Source organism: Lindgomyces ingoldianus (assembly GCF_010093535.1).
Source record: "Lindgomyces ingoldianus strain ATCC 200398 unplaced genomic scaffold BDR25scaffold_44, whole genome shotgun sequence".
NCBI lineage: Eukaryota > Fungi > Ascomycota > Dothideomycetes > Pleosporales > Lindgomycetaceae > Lindgomyces > Lindgomyces ingoldianus.
Window position 1 is genome coordinate 455,830 of NW_022985205.1, and position 17,547 is coordinate 473,376.

Genomic DNA, 17,547 nt, shown 5'->3' on the forward strand with positions numbered 1-17,547 from the left:
GGGCAGAAGTTATGAGCTTATGGGAGCGTTGGTTGTCTGAAGCATCGTAGCAATGATCATTCATTACAATTGAGGAAGAATGGAAGAATCTTTAGGTGCGTTGGACATGTAAAGTACGAAGATGCAGGCAGGGAAGAGCGGTTTTTGTGGTGTATTGTATAATACATACCATGTGACGTGACTAGCATAACTCGTACCGATGGGATTTAAAGGCCGTTAGAGGTAAGCTATGGCCGTGTACGTCCTTCGAAGGTCGAGAGGCATGATCGGGGAGAATTATTCTGGGACAAAGACAAGAGTAAAGTTTATTTACATGTTTGTTAGTAACGACATGTGGTTCCAGCTTACATCCAGATACCCCTCGCCATCAACACCACTAACGGCCTTTGACGCTTGTCCTTGATGTGACAGCGACGCCGAGGAGCCCTTCTACCGCAGGTGATCGCTCAGAAAGTCGGTTTTTCTTTACCCCCTTCTTCCACGCGTGTTTACCTAGAAGCCTGCTCCTACAATGATCCCAAGACTCGAAAGACCTGCCCAAACACCGCCTTGTTGAACTACATATGGAGGGCAGTATCTAGAGCAGTATGTTAGGTTGATCCAAAGCCGACCTCATAGACGTCAATATCTGCCACTTACAGCCGACCCGCAAGCATAAAGAGACCAGACCAAAAGATCCACAAGGTCCCGCATTGCAGCAGCGGAAACAACATAATCGCTCCATGCAGCGTCTTGTGCAGCAAGGTCTCTCTGTGCTTGCATGGATTCAAGATTATCTCATCGATGGACTGGTGGATGTACACCGGGGAGGATACAAGCAGGAAGATGGTCATCAACAAAGCGGCTAGAGCACCAGAGTACATCATGTGCGCACCAAATGGCACAGATTCATACGCTGGGCTGCTAATCCTATAGTACCCTTTAGTTGCTGCAAGATGTACAGTCTTGCCTAGAGGTATCAGGCTTAGCACCTGCAGGACATATTCCGCAAATAACGAGGAAAACACGGATGCGGCGTATGTGTAGTCGTGAACGCGGTACCAATCTGATGAACCGTCGTGATCGGAGGGGAAAGGGTGAACGTCTGACGCAAGGTAACGGGGTGTGACGGCAACGCCAGAATCGTATGTTCCGTACCGAGCGTCGTCTGCAGCGTACGAGTCGTCGTAGATGAGATTACGACGTCGAGGAGAAGGAGTGTGGTAATCGGATTCGTCAAGCCGAGTTTTCAGCATTGGGAGCTCTTTCCGTGTTCTTACGTCCAGTGTCTTTCCTTTCCCCGACCTCTTCGGATTCAGCCCCAGCAAGCCGAGGACTATCCAGCCCACCCTCGGTCTAAGACAGAATAATAGCACCAGCTCCCCGATTCCGAACGTTGCATCATAGCCAGGTGTCTTCTTGATCAGCCAAGCATTGATCGCGTTGGCTCCAAGATTCAGTGCTAGAGTCACGATCCACATATACAGGAAGGACCTGCTCAATGGCTTTCCCATCAGCCCACAAGTCAATCTTCTCACGACACGGCGATTCCCAAAAACAGCGCTGACTATCGCAGCGACGATATTGACGCCGATGAAGATGCTTGCGTACTCGGCGAAGGGCGGACACTTAGTTGTTTGAGCCTGTGGCGAAATCTTCCAACTCCAAGGGAGGAGCTCTGCGGTGGTTGGCCCTGGCACACCCCAGCCATAGCCATAAGCTGAAGGCTCTGCGTTGTCTGTCTGATTCATGTTCGGATGGGAGTTGGATGTGGTTTTCTAGGTCGGCAGCGGTGTTTATCAATAAAGAGATTCCCAGGCTGCCGTGTGCGGCTGAATCCAAGCGTGGTATAAACAGGCGAAGAGGCTTTGGAAGAAGCGATGGCGCTCGCCTTCCCTGATCATTGGATGGATGGCTCCATGTTCGATATGTGAAACAGAGTAAACTGTCGTTGGCAATAATACTCACGAAATCAGGGAGTCTCGAGTTCGTCGTCGTGACGCCAATTCCAAGTTTGGGTTATTAAGACTCACCGGAAGTCTTCAGTGGTGCTTTAGTCTGTTTCCACCTCTTTTCGTCCATGAACTCCATGCGTGCTGCCATGATGCTGTCGATTACAGCATAGCCACGAGCCTCCAAAAGTTCGACGTAGAGACCCGGGAAGAGCACTTTAGTGGAATGTCGGAAAGAAGAGATCAGCATGGTGGGCAAGAAACGTGAGAGGATGTGCAAAGAGTGAGAAATCTGGAAACCGAACCAGCAATACAAAGCGAAATGGTGGATTGATCGAACCCAGGGGAGATATAAATGGTGGGAAGACAAAGAGATTCGGGATTTAGATGTCCATTAAACGGTTAAAGTCATCGGAAACCACATGATCAACTCCTACCCTCTCTAGCTGAGAAAGAAGTTGCAAGCTAGAGACAGTAAGAACAATTTGCTATAATCTACTCTATGGTTATAGAAAAGACCATATTAAGAACTAAGCGCTCTTTTAAGCCGTTGTTAAAATTTTAAAGGTGATTTTTATCGTTTTTATCGTTTTTAGGGCAGGCGGATAACTAATGTAGGCGTATGACTGGTAGCATACGTTAGACTTCTTTAGATACAAGCACATGACCGCTTTAGCGTCCTTGGCAGCCTTTCACATGACCTAGATTCGTGTATCCTTCTCTAGTAGAGTTAGCCTTAGCAGTGCCTCTTCTAGGCTAGTTGTGCTATAATATCAAGTTGGAGATATTATAGCTTTTTCGCTATGTTTTTTGACTATCTTTATAACGGGCGCTCGGATCCATGGGATCATCGGCACGACTATATGCACCCAGCGACAGACAAAGGGCATGCCCAAGTTCGATCAGAGAGGATCCAGCTGGCATAGTCGGTATTGATGAGCGAGATGGGATGTCTCACGGATCCCGGGTCCCGTCCAGATCTTTGATCTGGCCCGCTTGTGGGTCCATATCCAGATCTTTTGATCTGTCCCGCTGGCGGGCCCTCATGGGTCCAACCCATCACAGCTAACTTGTTAAGAACACTATCCCCGAGCTAGACCTAAGCTAGCTAGGTATTACGGTATTTAAACCTAGTTCTATAGTAAGGACACAGTTCTTCTTCTTTGTCAAGTCAACACTGTTATCAAGCAATTGCTAGTTACGCTAAGCCTTTATACTTATTTAACCACATAGATGTAAAGCTTTTAATTTAACTAATCCCTAAAATAATCTTTCTAGGTATAATCAAGGTCTTAGATGGTATAGGAATACTAATCTTAATAATATTGCACAATTAGATAGAGTAAGGGGGCAATCTTTTAAGAAGTGCAGTAAGTAGGTAGTTAGATGAAGCTAAATAAGTATTTAAAGTAATATCTAAGCTTATAACTGTAACCTTGCAGGGGCACCTCTCCGTTATTGGCGATTGAAGGTATCTTCTCATTCTCGGTCTCAGAAAAGGTCACTCTTAGGGTGGTGCACAATCTTGGATTAAATCTGGTTTCGAAAAGAAGATACTTCTCAATCCGTTCGTAGCATTCCTAGCAGCGTTTCCATCAGGAAGTAGTACGATTTAACTTAGGCTTTCTAGACAAGTTACGTCTTACTTATTATATACTTTTGTTTGCTTCACCTAACAGTAGGAGTTAATATAATTAAGTTATAGTTTAGTTAAAGCTACTTATACTTCTTAACTTTTTACTAAAAGTTATAACATAACTGTTAAAGCTTTTAAAGTAGTAAAGTCCCTCTTACTTTTAATATAGCATGTAAAGCTATTTAATTTACTAAAAATAACTTTATAATATAGCTAGTTCTTTTAGAGTTATAAAGCTTTAATTATAAAGCCTAAGAGATAATTATAGTTATAAGTAACTATTTTTTTCTTTTTACTAAAGGCTCTCTTGCAGTTGTAGCTTGTAGAGGGTATACATAGGAAATTAAGTGCTATTTTAAAGAGTATAGGATAGTTGCGCTAACTAACCTAGAGCTACTAATCTAGAGGTTCCCTATACAAGAGACTGTTATCTTTTGCTATAATAAGGTTTTCTAAAAGGTTGTTATAGTACAAGGCAAGCTCTAAAGCTACACTAACATGTAAATAGTAGCATAAACACGCTTCTCTAGCCTTTACACACATTAGAGACTGCAACTTTAAAAAAGTCTACCTTAATTATATACTGCTTACTTTTAAGCCTTACTAATTAAATTATAATAGTTAAAAATGTAGTTACGTTTATTTGCCTTACATAATTATAGGTAGAGCAAAAGTATTAATTATACTACTTCCTGTTGGAAACGCTGATTCCTAGAACATATATAAGGCAATGACCCACCATTGCAAAGGCTGAAAATACTTGCCTGAACTTACCCAGTTCCTTTTCTCTTCACGCAGCGTCTTTACATTCACCAGATACTGTACGTAACAATCCACAAACAGTCCTCTTTGAGCTTTTGACTCTTGTGTGAAGCCAAAGCAAAAGTAAACCTTAGGCTCCTGAGAATTGTACTGCTTATATCTTATTCGTTGCAACTCCGTGACAGTCTAATAGAAACATAATTCTGGAGAAATTAAGTAATATCAATCTAAAATCAGGAAAAATTACTTTAGAGGTGGGTACATTTTAGTTCCTTTCTGTTTTATAGGTCTGCCAAAGTGTCTAGAACCTTCTCTTGTCGAGCGGAGAGAAGTATCGACTTTTCAACTAGATCGGCTGAGATGCGAAGCTCCTAGTACTAAAATACAACCTTTTTCCATGCCTTACGCGCTCCTGACCAAATCTTCCAATATTTCTTTCCTCCAGTTTACGACAATGCTTGAGTGAGTTTCATCTTCTACTCGGAGATGCCCTCTACCACCCAACCGTGCGGCTATCTGCTTACCGTGATTGAGTGGAACGAAAACATCGTGCTTTGCGTACCACAGTTGCACAGGTAGGTCGGCACGAATGTCCTCTATTCGAAAGCCATAGTCCATGCACATCACCTTGCCATCCTGCCCTATCCCATCATACCCCTGCGCGAAACTTTCTCGTGTCGATCGCAAAATTAATCGGAGAAAATCCTCATCCTTCATAACCTCGAGGTCCTTCTCATGAGCCCCGATGGAACCTGATGCAGATTGCAGCAAGAGCTCTAGACGCTTTTCGTCAGTCAGGTCCAATCGTCCAATTGGCTGCCTTTGCCAAAACCACCTGTTAGCCCACGAGGGGGCATAGCGATACCCCAGTGTGAATCCAAGCCAATTTAGCCATCTCGCGCCACTCATACCTATGTCAGGCGGTCCCAGGCCACAGACGATCGAAACACACTTGAGTTTCTCGCGAGGTAATGACACCGCACAAGCAAGTGCATATGGACCACCTCCTGATATGCCCTATCCAGCCGGCACTATTAGCAAATAGGTTGAGGCATTCTCAGGGATAACATATTGCACGTACCAGTACAGCATACTCATCCAGCTCCAGGTGCTTCGCAAGGAGTTCTAAGTCCTTCGGAAAATCAAGGAGTATTCGACTGGGATGCGGTGAGCTCCAACCTATCCCTGGTCTGTCAGCACCGATAATGCGGGCGCCTAATTTAAGGCCTAGGTCATGAAACTGGGCAGCCTCGATGCGAGAGCCCGGAATGCCATGTAGGTAAAGGATAGGCCGTCCCGTCTGCAAACCATACTGCGCATAACCGAGTTTTCGTCCGTCTGGGAGGGTAAAGGTATCCGAGCAATCGTTGTCAAGACGGTAGCGGCACTTGGAAGGCTCGCCTTTAACAGTTGCTGGAGTGCTGACTGCGGTGTTCGTTGTCGTAAAGCTAGTATATAATCGCAGAAGGTGTGCTCTTAAGTCCGATATTAGAGCCATGCTAGGTGTAAGAGGTTGCTGTATATTTTGCATTTACGATACCAGCGGTCCTGCTATAAGTAACCGTTTAACGGCTGACAATAAGGAAGTGAGTGACGGCCGCAATACCCTATCCTTTGAAGAATTCGGATATTTTAGGAGCTAGGCAAGCTATATCCAAGAGAGAGTCGGCGTTTTGGTAAGCCGGACGGCCGACGCGTTCCTCCAGGCCTCTCCGCAACCCTCTGGTCGGAGCGGTGAGCCGCGTGCCTTGGGAGTGGTGGGGGTACTAAGTGCCCACTATCTGCTTTGCTGGTTCATCGTAAATTCAGTAAAGGAGCACATCACGCAACCTCTGGGTGAAGAAAGAGTCTAAGGCTCTCCTGGATTCCTGCCTCAAACGGATACCTGCCATCTATTTAATTTAGGATCGCCATGTAGGATTGGGGAGTAATAGCTACTGCTTGGAAGGGATGGCTTGCGGCTACTCGTCACGGTGGATAGCTGTGCTCGGGACGGGTAAGCGCCCGCTTCGGGGCGCGGTTGCGGATGTGACTGCGTGGAGAGAGTGAGCTGAGAGCGTAGATCGGGATTCGGGATTCACTGTTGACCTTCACACTGATCTGTCTGGAATCAGACTAGCGTACGGCGGACTGCTCAGCCGCCTTGGCAACAACAGCCACTCGCTCATAGTTTACCTGCATATCTGCAACGCTTGAAAGGATTCACAAGGTCCGCTATCTGACAAAATCCCATACGGCATGCGGTGCGAAAATCGACGGAGACCAATATGCGTTAAATTAATCACAAGACATTATGTTCACGTGAGCATTACTCCGGACAACAGCACCCGACCATCGCCGTCTTCTCGCACCGTTTCTCCGTAGAACAATAACCCACAAGTAGCCACGCACCACAAACATCCCTTCCATCAATCTGACATGGAATCTCAAAAGTGCCAACAAGCTTCTCGCCTCTACTCCCCTTAGCATCACCTTTGTACCCGTCATCCAACTCTACCTGCTGCTTCAGAGCCAGGCACCCCTTCAACAACCCGCTTTCAGTGCGAACGAGGCGGATCTCCTCTGTGTCTACGCAGGCGGGCTCCTTGTGGTGAGGAAAATGAACCGAAGGAGGTATGAAGTGTACTCTGGTGGTAGCGGGCTCGCTACACTTGGTGTCAAGGATGATATTAAGGCTTGTGACGGATACGCCGCGACGACTGGTGAGGAAGGGGAACATGTTTCGTGTGAGGCTGAGGCGAAATTCCCGCTTTGCGTGGTGTGGCCGTTTCTTCTTTGTCCCGTGATGTTGGCAATTGTTCTTGCGTGTATGCTTTTGTTTGTGAGAGTTCGCTTCTTCATGGCTGTAATGGTGCTGCTTGCACTTGTTACACCATATCTTTCTGTAATCCTCCTTGCCCTCGACCCGGCACCCGCGGCTGTGGTTATAGTGGTCCCCCTCTTTGAAATTCTCTCTATCGTGCTCTCCATCATGCTCTCTTCGATCACAGCAAATACATTCGATTGCCCCCTCAAATTTCTTGCACGCTTCACACCCAACCTCCTTCCTTAACACTCTCCACACCTCAGGCATCTCATGCCTGACATCAAAGAAACGCAAACCATCGCCTGGGGTATGTCTCTGCGCAAGCTCGTTGCCCTCTCTTGCAAATTCTGGTCCGCCCTCTCTCGCCGTGAACTTGATATGCATGACCAGATCACTCAAACTATCAAAGTCAAACTGATTGTTTTCGGGCGGAAGCTCAATACGCCAGCATGACACAGCTCCTGTATACTCGAATGGTAAATATCGCTGGTCATTAAAGCTGAGTTCGAAGAGGCCAGAATCATTGACCCCGGCTGAGGTGGCAATTGCTTCAGTTCCTGCGAAGCGCTTCCAGACGTTTGGATCGTTTGGACAGGCGGTCGACAGAGGCTTGATGTCATGCATATACTTCTTTTTTGGGCAGCATTGACAGTTTTCCTGACCAGTGCGACGAGGTTGGAAACGAATGGTGCTGTTCAGCTGCTGGAGTTTGCAGTGAATACCGGTGTACGGTCCGGCGACGCAGGGAATACTCAATGAGATAGACTTGACCCGACGCATGTAGTGGCCTGGGTAATCCAAGTCGAAAAGCCACTCTGGTAGATCAACTTCACAACATCCGGTAGTTTTGAGCATGATAAATGCTGCAGGAAAGTGCAGTCGCAGCGAGACATGTTTGACAAGCTCGTACTCACGGCAGTCCTTTGTCATATGTGCGCGCTCTAATGACGACAGGGCTAGTTCGAGTTTTTCGGCTGCTAGGAGGCCTTCGTGGAGATTGTTCCAGCTACTTGCCGCGGAGGATATGAAGTTGAATGATGGATATCCTAGCTCGAATCTGAGAGCCTGCTGTGCCTCTTGCGCCGTCTGCAAAGCCAAGTCATAGCACTGTCGGTATAGCGCCGCGTTCTCTTGCTGCAAATAAAGGTACAGCTCGTACCTAGACGTCTTGTCACGTGCAAAGTCTTCCACTTCAGCCGAGTGCTCAATGCGGCGCTGATTGTTATTCAACTCTCTCAAAGCATTGTCGAGCCGGCGTCTAGCAGCTAGCCGTTGCCTTTTTATCTGCTGTATTTCCGAAACGGTGACATCGCACGTATGTTGCCAGTCCTGTTCACGGCGTGCCCAACCTGCCTCTGTGAGCGAGAGGTTAGCGCCCGCTGTTGAGATTTCAGCTACAGTATTCAATATCCTCGCAGCTGTGGCAAAACCAGTGCCCATCTTTACGCCCATTGGTAGTTGATTGAACTGCAGTGGTGTACCCATTATTCCAGCGACACCAAGCCACATATCCGGGACGGTAGCCATACCCTGCGCGACACCGTCGACAATCGTAGCGCTGGTTCGGCTGGCTGTTGAAGCTGTCACTCCGAAAACATGTGCTTGTTCGAGATCGATGAGTTTGGTTGCGATGAGTCGCTGGAAGTATTGCAATCTGGTAGTCGCGTTGATCATTTGTTTATCGAGAGCCTGGACGTCCCAGTCAGCTGCTCGGTAGTTGTTTTTAGAGATCTCAAGGCCCAGCTCCGTGATCTGGTGTTCCTGGGTAAACCGAAGAGACGATAGTGCCTCTGTATCCGCTTTCTCGATAGCTGAAAGCATAGCTGCCGCTGTGTTCTTGGCCAAAGCGACCCATGCCGTAGCTTTTGGCAGAACAAAGGTAAACCGGTAAGGATGGCAGCACGAAAAACAGAAAGAGTCACATGCCGTGTGCTGGTCACCTCCATTTATTGCATGAAGGTCAAATTTCTGGTTCGGTCCAAAATGCGCCATGTTGAGACCAAGGCTCCCACTCGGTTGTCGTCTCTTATTCATTTGAGATCGGATGGCATGGACACCTTCTTCAACAGAGGCGTAAAGCTCAATTAGCCTCGGGTTTAGTGGTGCCGCATATGGCTCAAAGGTAGAAACAGTCATTTCCCCATTAGTTGTATCCGTGGCATTGATCCAAGAGGGGTTTGAGCCAAGGACGCGCTGCATGAGCTTAAGTAAAGTAAGTGCTTGCTGTGAGGCTTCTAGTGAATTGCAGCCACGAAGAGTATTAGCCTCCTGCAACAACGTCTCGAGGTATTCGAGGGTGGCCGCTCGTGCACGTGCACTTACAGCTCCGACAGGGGAAGCGGGGCAACATGGTAGGTCTAGGTGGAGCCCTCGCTCATCGGTGCGTAGAGATGCCTGGTCTGCCCCCTCAGCCTTCTGTTCCTTTAGAACAATGGAAAACAGATCTACGCTGTCTTTTGAGAAAGGGTCGTTATGGCTCTTTCCTGAGACATGTGGATCTTCGAGGACTCCTTGCTTTTCTTTGTCCAGGCAACGCATCCAAGAATTATCTCTATCTAGAGGATCGTATGCTACTCGAAGCCACTTGGATGCTTCTTGGAAACGGCAATCTGTGCGTAGAGTGTTCGCGACCACCAAAGATGTGCTGAAAGTTCCAACTGGTGCAAGTGGCTTGCCTGGAGTAAAATAAAGGAAGTAAGGAAATGCGGCGAGCACTGATTGAAGCGAGGCTGGAAGAGGAAGTGCAGGCGGTTCTGTAGGGGTGATAGGCTCTGGAAGGACTGTCGCCGCGTCGGTGGCAATATCGTATCGGAATCCTAGTTCGGAACCACTCCCGAGGATAGTAAAAAAAAGGGAGTCAAATTTTCTACCGCAAAAATCGAGGTTGATGTCGCTCATCTGCCCATCCTTGAGAGGGATACCTTTACTCGAGCGTCTTGGGTCCAGAAGCACGCCCATATGTACTCGCGTCCAACGGAGATGAACAAGTGGGCTTAACTTCCAAGAGAGCATCTGCGGAGTTGGTGCGTCCCAATCAGACGTTGGGTCTGCATCCCTTGTTCTAGGATCAATTTGTGGTCCGGCATCGGCCAGTGGAGGGTCGATTCGAGGCGTGTTGACATGTAAGTCCGCGTTTTGGGGCGCGGGGACGTCGGTAACGTCAAACCAGCGGGCGTCCTCGAGCCAGAAGTAATACTCATCTATTACTGGTGCATGACTATCCTTGCAGAGACAGCATGGAGAGACGGTGTTTAAACCAGTGTAAGGGGTGGCGATAGGGAGGCTTGAAGCAGCCACGCGCAGGAATCTAGTTCCCATACGGACTGCTGCCTGGATCCATAATGGAATATGGTCAAGTGAAGATGCTCCAGGTAGGAGGGCATGTGTTGCTTTCGAAACCTTCAAGGACACGGGCGAGTCCGCTGTTACGCTAGAAGCTATTGCCCCATTCCCATCTTCAGGAATCGTGTTGGCAGGTATCGGGAGGGATGCGAGCCATGTTGGCCGACCGCTATGCCCAGGAGCTCCTAGGAGTCGCAGACCCTCATCGAGAGACTGAGTCTGTTTCCCGAGGACAAACTTCTGAGCGCTCGATACCCCTGCCAGCTCGTCTGTACCTGGTAGACCTTGAGCTTTGTCTTGCCAGAAAATGCCTCGTCCCGGTAGGGCTAACGTAGAGATACTTGCTCCTAAAAACGTCTTCAGCGACTGGAATCCCTCACATAAGGAAAGTTTCCCTGCTTCCTCCCATTGGATCCAGTTTTCATAGTAGTACTTCCTCCGTTGTGCAGCCTTCCATTTGTCGAATGATGAGAGCTCGAACTCCCAACGCTTGAGTAATGGATTGTCAATAGTGAACGTAGTGGACTCAAGGCCGAGGATCACTCGTTGCATGAAGCGTTGTGCTGCCGCAATTGCATCGTCAATGCGTGTAGTCTTCTGGTTAATGCAAGCCCCAACGTCTAGCAGTAGTCTGTCTGAGAGGTCTCCCAATGAGTGCCCTTGAAAGGCTATGTAAGCGAGAAGGGCATCTCGCGCACGCATCCGAAGCCCATTATTCAAGTCAACGACTAGTCCCAAGCGCAGTGGCGCGTCGTTCTTAGCCAGACAGGAGCGTTGCACAAATCGCGTAAGATTATCGTTACCAGTTGTACCGTCGATCTGTGCGTTCCCATCTAGGGCTGCCCAAGTGGCAGGGCGGCAGTGCTCAAGCTCTATTGTAGGAGCGTAGAAATGAGCTTTGAGCTTTTTGATGTAGCGACATGCCATCCAGAGACGTGTTACCCACCTCTCGTCTCCCAGGTTTGCCGGGACATTAGCGTCTGCTATCTTCCAGAGGCCTCCAGCCTGATAGTATTCTAAGACCATATCCGACAAGGCAATCTCAAGGCCGAGGAATCTCAGAAGCTGGGAAACAGGTTGGGGCCCATCTGAGGTCGCATGGTGGAAGAGAAGCCAGACTGGTGGACCACACACCTCGCTTACCCATCCTCGAAGCTTGGTGTAATCGAACAATCTTTCGAACCAATCGAACATTGCGGCGCTACGTTTCCAACTAGGTGCCACTCTTTGATCCTTCGTACCGTCGGGGGGGAAATAAGTGTCGTATACAGGCAAGAAGTTGAAATTAAAATCAACCTGATGTGGATGAAATACCTCGCTTTTAAGATAATACGACGTCCCATGAAACTTTCCTGCACGATCCAGTATGTATCCGAGTTCACTCTCCCATTCACAGGTACTCAAGCATGCTGAGAGACATAGCCTAGTTGCGAAAAGAATGGCTTTAAAGGCGCGCTGGTACGTTCTCCTAATGTCACGAAGTGTTGATATATACCTGTCGTCGAAGCCATGGAACCTTGTAATCTTTGATTCTGGCCCGTCAGAATTATGATGGGGCTTTTCGGGTTTCTTCTTAAGATATAAGCTTTTCAATGGCACCTCAATCAAGCAATGCTCTGTATCGAGACCCGTGTACTTGAGCACGAAGCCAGTATGAAATCTCTTCAGGTCGTCTTCATCATCGAAGTTCGGCTCTGGCTGCCTAAACTTAACGGTTATGTCATACGCGCCGCGACGCAACCGTATGGCCTGGGAGTAGCTGCATGGGATATTGCCATCGGTTTCCATGCCTTGTGAAAGTAAAGGCCATGTCTTTTGTCCTCTCTGAAGGTTGACGCACCATTGCTTGTACTTCTCGCAGTGACACGCTTCGTCATCACGTTCACGTCCAGGACAGCCAGCAGCAAAATGGTAGCAGCCGTCGCATTCGATTAATAAGACACCAGTCCATGTGACCGAGAATGGTTCCGCTCCGGAGAGAATCTCACCCGTCTCTTGATTGAGAGCATATCCATTCTTGAAGGACGCAAGGACACGCTGGCCCTGGCTAGCGTTGAGATAGAGACTAGGAATGATGGTAATGATTGGAGAGTTCCATGAGTTGTTGGCTGGGTCCCAACCGCTCACTCCACCTCTTGTTTCGAACCATTCATTATCGCTTGCCGCCCCATAGTAACAGCCAAGCAGTCCAGTACCCGTGAGACCAAGTAGAGAAGCGAAGGCACTCCCCGAAAATATGCTGAAATCGAAAGTTTGGGGTGGGTTGCCGGAGTCTTTCGGGTTCTCCCACGGTTGGTTGGCGCTGTTCTCATCGGCAATGAGAGAGCATAGAATCTTCCAGGCTAATTTCAAACCAACGCACTCACAACCATAGTCAACCGCACAGGCACACTCAGCACTGTCATTCCTAGTGGTAACAGACACCGCATCGTGAAGGTGGTGAGCAATGACACGACAGCGCTTTAGGAAGCGCGCAAATTCGACCTGGAAGAAGCCGAATCGCTTATGTACACTCGGTTCTTGAATCATGTACTGAGCTGCATGCTCATAATTGGTGAAGACCATGGCGAGGGGAGCCATCGCTGTCCGAGGCGCAAGGTAAACTGTTTGAAGAGCTTTTCTCTCTGCAGTATTTAGCTGGCGCAAGTCCCGCAAGGTTTTCAAGACTTCGCTGTTCCTGACTGGCAACTTCGCCCACAACAGTCCATTTTTGTTATCACGAACCTCAAAATGGAAAGGCGAGCACTCGCCAAATTGCCACATGCTAGCAGCGGTCTCGGCCACGGGAATTGGTGCCTCGAAGCGCCGATGTTCAGGTTTGACTACACGGCCTTCCTCCTCCAGGATCTCTGGGAAGAAATGCTCCGCAAAAATTGCTAACACGTTGCCGAGACTGCCCCCTGTGTCCCTAGAGCTCATACCACAAAGAGTAGCTTCGATCTTCGACCAAGGCCATTCGCTAGCCTCTTTCTCAGAGGTTTGTACATTGAGAAGTTTGCGACGCAAGGCCCAAAGTCCGTAAATGTCATCATCCTCCGGGACGTTGAGCGGATCGTCTTCAGACTCGTCTTCCTCGGTGACAGGATACGGATCGTCACCGCGCATATGCGCCTTGGTTGCGAAGAGGAACACAATCTCTCCAATAGTGAATTTTGACGCGTATAGCTTTGAGAGCACCTCCGCGAACCGAATGGTACACGTTGGCTTTGAGTCCCATCTATACGTTGTACCATCGAACCCAGCGAGCTTCGCGAGATCGTCAAGGTTCTCCGCGACGATCTTACACCATGAGGCGGATCGTTTTGAGCAATGAAGATTCTGCATGCTGTAGTCCTCTATACCCAAAAGAAGAGCCTCAACAGCCCATGTGCGCTGTGGTGAATCTTTGGGAGCACCAGACCAGAGAGCTAGCAGTTGGGTTTGTTGATCAGACTGAGATGTAGCCGCACCGTCCGTGGCACGTGTCCATGGAAGTCTCCACATCTCCTTCAGCATCAGCAGAGACGATAATTGAACAAGAAAGTCAGGATTTACGTTGTTGTTATCGAAAAGGTGAAGAACAGAGCAAATGTCGGCTAAGGTAGCCATGGACAAGCACTCTCCGCAACGCCCTCTTAGGCGCTGCCAGAGCCGAACGAACACGACCAGTTTGATGATTTCCCCAATCGGTGATTCGGTATTGAAAGTAATCAACAAGGATTCTGCGCAGCACGGTAAGCACGGAGGGTAACTGGCACCATTTGAGTCTTCGCGTTGGCGCGGACCGAACTTCACGATGCCACTGCCGTGCAGTTCAAGGAAATCGCAGTACGTGATTCCTGCGATTTCCAAAAACCATGCCACAGTTATAGAAGAAGAAATGGGTGTCCTGTCAAGATTCTGGAAGCTCATAAGCTGTAACGCCGTTTGCAGGGTCATCTTCCCACCGAATATGACAGTAGCTTCTTCAGCTGAAATGCAAAGGTATTCGCTAGCAAGGTCGCGGCGGACGGGAAAGCGCCAGATACTTTTCTGGAACGAAGGTGGCTCCAGCGACGCGTCCTGTGCAAGCTCCGTGATGTCCTTGTGGAACATTCTCATTGTCTCAAAACGTGATGTACCAAGTGCCTTGAGATATGTCCAGCAGACATCAAGACTTTGAGAGTACGGTAACTTGGAAGTCGCGAAGGTGGATTTCAGAACATCATACGCATTCGGGCTAGGCGCTGTGTGCGGTGTAGAGTGCTGTGGAAGAGCCTCCAAGATCCCAATCGATGTGAGAGAGCCAGGAAGCTGAAGTTTTTTACTGTTGGCAATGTCTAGGCTTTTGAGCCCTTGATCCAAGGTGTTGAAAACGACTCCAACTGGATTGGGAGTCTGCTGGCTGACGCCCAAAGCAAAAGACTCTAGGTTTTCGTTTACAATATCGATGTACGGTACAACCAGGTCCGAATTTGAGCTTGTGACTGAAATAGACCTAAAGTCCCCACGTCGAGACGTTAGGATATCCCCTAAGGTTTGCTGGCTGCCGACACCCGTTAGGTTGAGGAGATCTTGAAGGTATTGAACGGATCCGAAGGGTGACAGGTGGCAAGGGGGGATGCAATTCACTAGAGACCCTGTGTTAATGGGCTGAAATCCTGTTTCAGGACCAGAGTCGGTATCAGCGGGAGTCCGGGGTAATTTCTTGGCCAACTCATAGATGTCGCCAGCTTTTGGAAAAGCAACCGTACCAACTAGGGCGCTGGGAAACATGTTCTGGGGGATTTCTAGGACCTTGCTAGCAGACGTGAGGCCACGTGCATGGAGAGCTTCCATGTAGGAAAACCGCAGCTTCGTATCGAGGGTCACTGCTGGGTCAGTACAAGAATTATGACATCCAACAATGGAATTATTCAGAACTTACTGGAGAAGTCAGTCAATTTATAAAGTGTCCAGAGCTCCTCCACGGCTGTAGCAATAAATGTTGCTACACTGGTATTACCACCGAAAAGATTCAAGGCAGCGTTGTAAACGGACTGTCTCTCCGATTCGTCGAAGGGGTTCGAGAAAGAAAATGATGAGAATGAATGGAAGAATTGCACAACGGTATCCCTGTCATGGAAGCCATTTAGAAATGGGATACCAGAGGGTTGGAATGGAGGGGGTGGCTCAGTTGAAGATGCGACAAAGAGGATCTTGCTAAGGTCTTGAACGAAAGAATGGACCTTGTCTGCGAGGCTTCCAAGTATGTACTTCTTTGGTAGAAGGTTTGGAGTCGTGTGAGCTTGGAAAAATATAAGCCAAGATTTTTCGGTGACCTGTAAGAGATCGTCTACAGTTTTTAATGGGGCTCCAGCCGAAGTCTTCAAGTCCTCCAGGATCTTGCTGATCAAGTCCTCCTCATTAGGGACAACAATTTCAAGGATGATGACTAGATACTGAGTGGAGGAGAAGAGTGGAGTCCAAAATGTTTCAAGTATCTTGTCATCCGTGCCAGGATAGGCGAGCCATTGTGTTACTACTGAGCGAACATCGACATTCTTAGCAGGTTCTACGAAGATATGGGATGCGTTACCAACAGATGGCCGCAGTGCAACAATTCGTCGAATCGCCTGATACTGGTTTATAGTAACATCTCCGCTTGAGGTTAGAGTAGTGTGCTCCATTACGATACCGTCGATATCGGGTGAGTTGAGTACTCTAGCGTCGATGGCCTGGTTCATGAGGCTGATAAGAGTCGTCGTTGGACTGGTGATGAGAAACTGAATGCGCGTATCAAAGTCTTGCGTCAAGCTATAGGTAGTCGTCAGAGCGTAGAAAAAGGCGGCAGGCACCGTGAAAGGAGGGTCAAGTGCTGTGATATCTGTTGCTGGCAGCGCTGCACTGCCAGACAAAGACAATGATGCCGAAGAATTTGATGATGTGTGTGAAACAGTGGGTTTCACAGGGACGTCGAGGTTAGCTCTTCGACCCTCGCTCACTGTGTATTGCTCTAGCCGAACAGCCATAACAACGGAGAAAACAAAGTTGGCGAGCTGCAGAGCGTTGGCATTACGGATTGCATAATATGAAGTCCTCTCTCCTTCAAATTTCTCTCTCGCCTGGTCCATTTTATCAGGCTCACCGACACCGCCTACAGTATAGAGGTCTTCGAGGGACGGCACGGGGATGGGGAAAGCTACACCATTCAAATCAGCTGTAGGAAGCGGTGCCGTTGGAGGCGGGTCTATGGCGCGGTTGTAGATAAGCTCCAGAGCGATCTGGTGGGCTTGATCAGTAGTTATGAAGGTGACCATCTCTTCGAGCGAAGGGGAGCCCTCAGTCTGATCCTTTTGGAGAACGGCATCGATTGCATCACGAAGCGAAGCAAAGCTTGGTGGCCGCCCGTCCTTGGGTAGAGATACCAAAGTACTGCCGTCTGGAAGAGAAGTTGGAGGGACTTCTAGAAATAGGTAAATGTCGGTTGGTGCACGCATGTAATCGCTTCGATCAATAGACAGATCACGCGTTATCGGCGTCACATTGAAGTCCACAACATCTTCGTGGAGAAAGGCAGTAGTAGGTCCAGACTGCTTTACCTCGAAGCGAACATCAAAAGAAGTTGGAGTGGGGTACTCGTGTGCACTGTCAATTTTTGTAGGGTCGATGACAATAACTGCCGTTGCCATAGATAACAAATCAAGAGTGCCTGGTCTCAGATGCTGAATAATGCTCGTCTTGAGCCGCGTCGGATTGTCCAAGATTTCGAGCTCTGGTATCAAGGTAGGCGGCGGTTGCGAGAAGTCCGGTGCCGGAGCAAGTCCAGTAGCAGAGCCGAGCTCTCTGTCCATTTTTGGGGTTTCGACAGTCTTGTCGTAGGCCGTGACTGTGACATTTTGCAATGCATCGTGGAAAGCGGTCGCCGGCACTGGCTTCGAGGGGACAATGCGCACAAGGAGATAGGTTGGAGTGGACATGTCGTCGGCCCTGGGGTGTATAAAGCGCCGATGGCTGGCGGCTTGGCAGAACAACTAGTTACCGTGATTAATCAGCTAACGCACGGTCTCACCTGACGCACAGTTTTTATCTACAGTCCACCCGCTCTAACTTTTTAGCTACTATAGCTATAT

At 48.6% G+C, this 17,547-nt stretch overlaps 3 protein-coding genes across 3 annotated transcripts; all 3 read right to left on the minus strand.

Annotated features, from left to right (window-relative positions):
* Positions 1-492: 492 nt before the first annotated feature.
* BDR25DRAFT_380904 (uncharacterized protein) lies at positions 493-2,181 on the minus strand (the record flags this gene model as incomplete). Its single annotated transcript, XM_033697686.1, has 3 exons — positions 493-577; positions 640-1,717; positions 2,013-2,181. 3 exons carry the CDS (start codon positions 2,179-2,181, stop codon positions 493-495), a joined length of 1,332 nt encoding a protein of 443 aa, XP_033541488.1.
* A 2,403-nt stretch (positions 2,182-4,584) lies between these two features.
* On the minus strand, positions 4,585-6,034 carry BDR25DRAFT_307152 (alpha/beta-hydrolase). Its single transcript, XM_033690787.1, has 2 exons — positions 5,411-6,034; positions 4,585-5,346 (listed from the first exon to the last, which is right to left on the minus strand). The coding sequence occupies exons 1-2, from the start codon at positions 5,825-5,827 to the stop codon at positions 4,732-4,734; spliced, it is 1,032 nt and encodes a 343-aa protein (XP_033541489.1). The 5' UTR covers positions 5,828-6,034; the 3' UTR covers positions 4,585-4,731.
* A 603-nt stretch (positions 6,035-6,637) lies between these two features.
* BDR25DRAFT_346650 (insecticidal toxin complex protein) lies at positions 6,638-17,268 on the minus strand (the record flags this gene model as incomplete). Its single annotated transcript, XM_033694163.1, has 2 exons — positions 6,638-15,306; positions 15,363-17,268. 2 exons carry the CDS (start codon positions 17,266-17,268, stop codon positions 6,638-6,640), a joined length of 10,575 nt encoding a protein of 3,524 aa, XP_033541490.1.
* Positions 17,269-17,547: the final 279 nt, after the last annotated feature.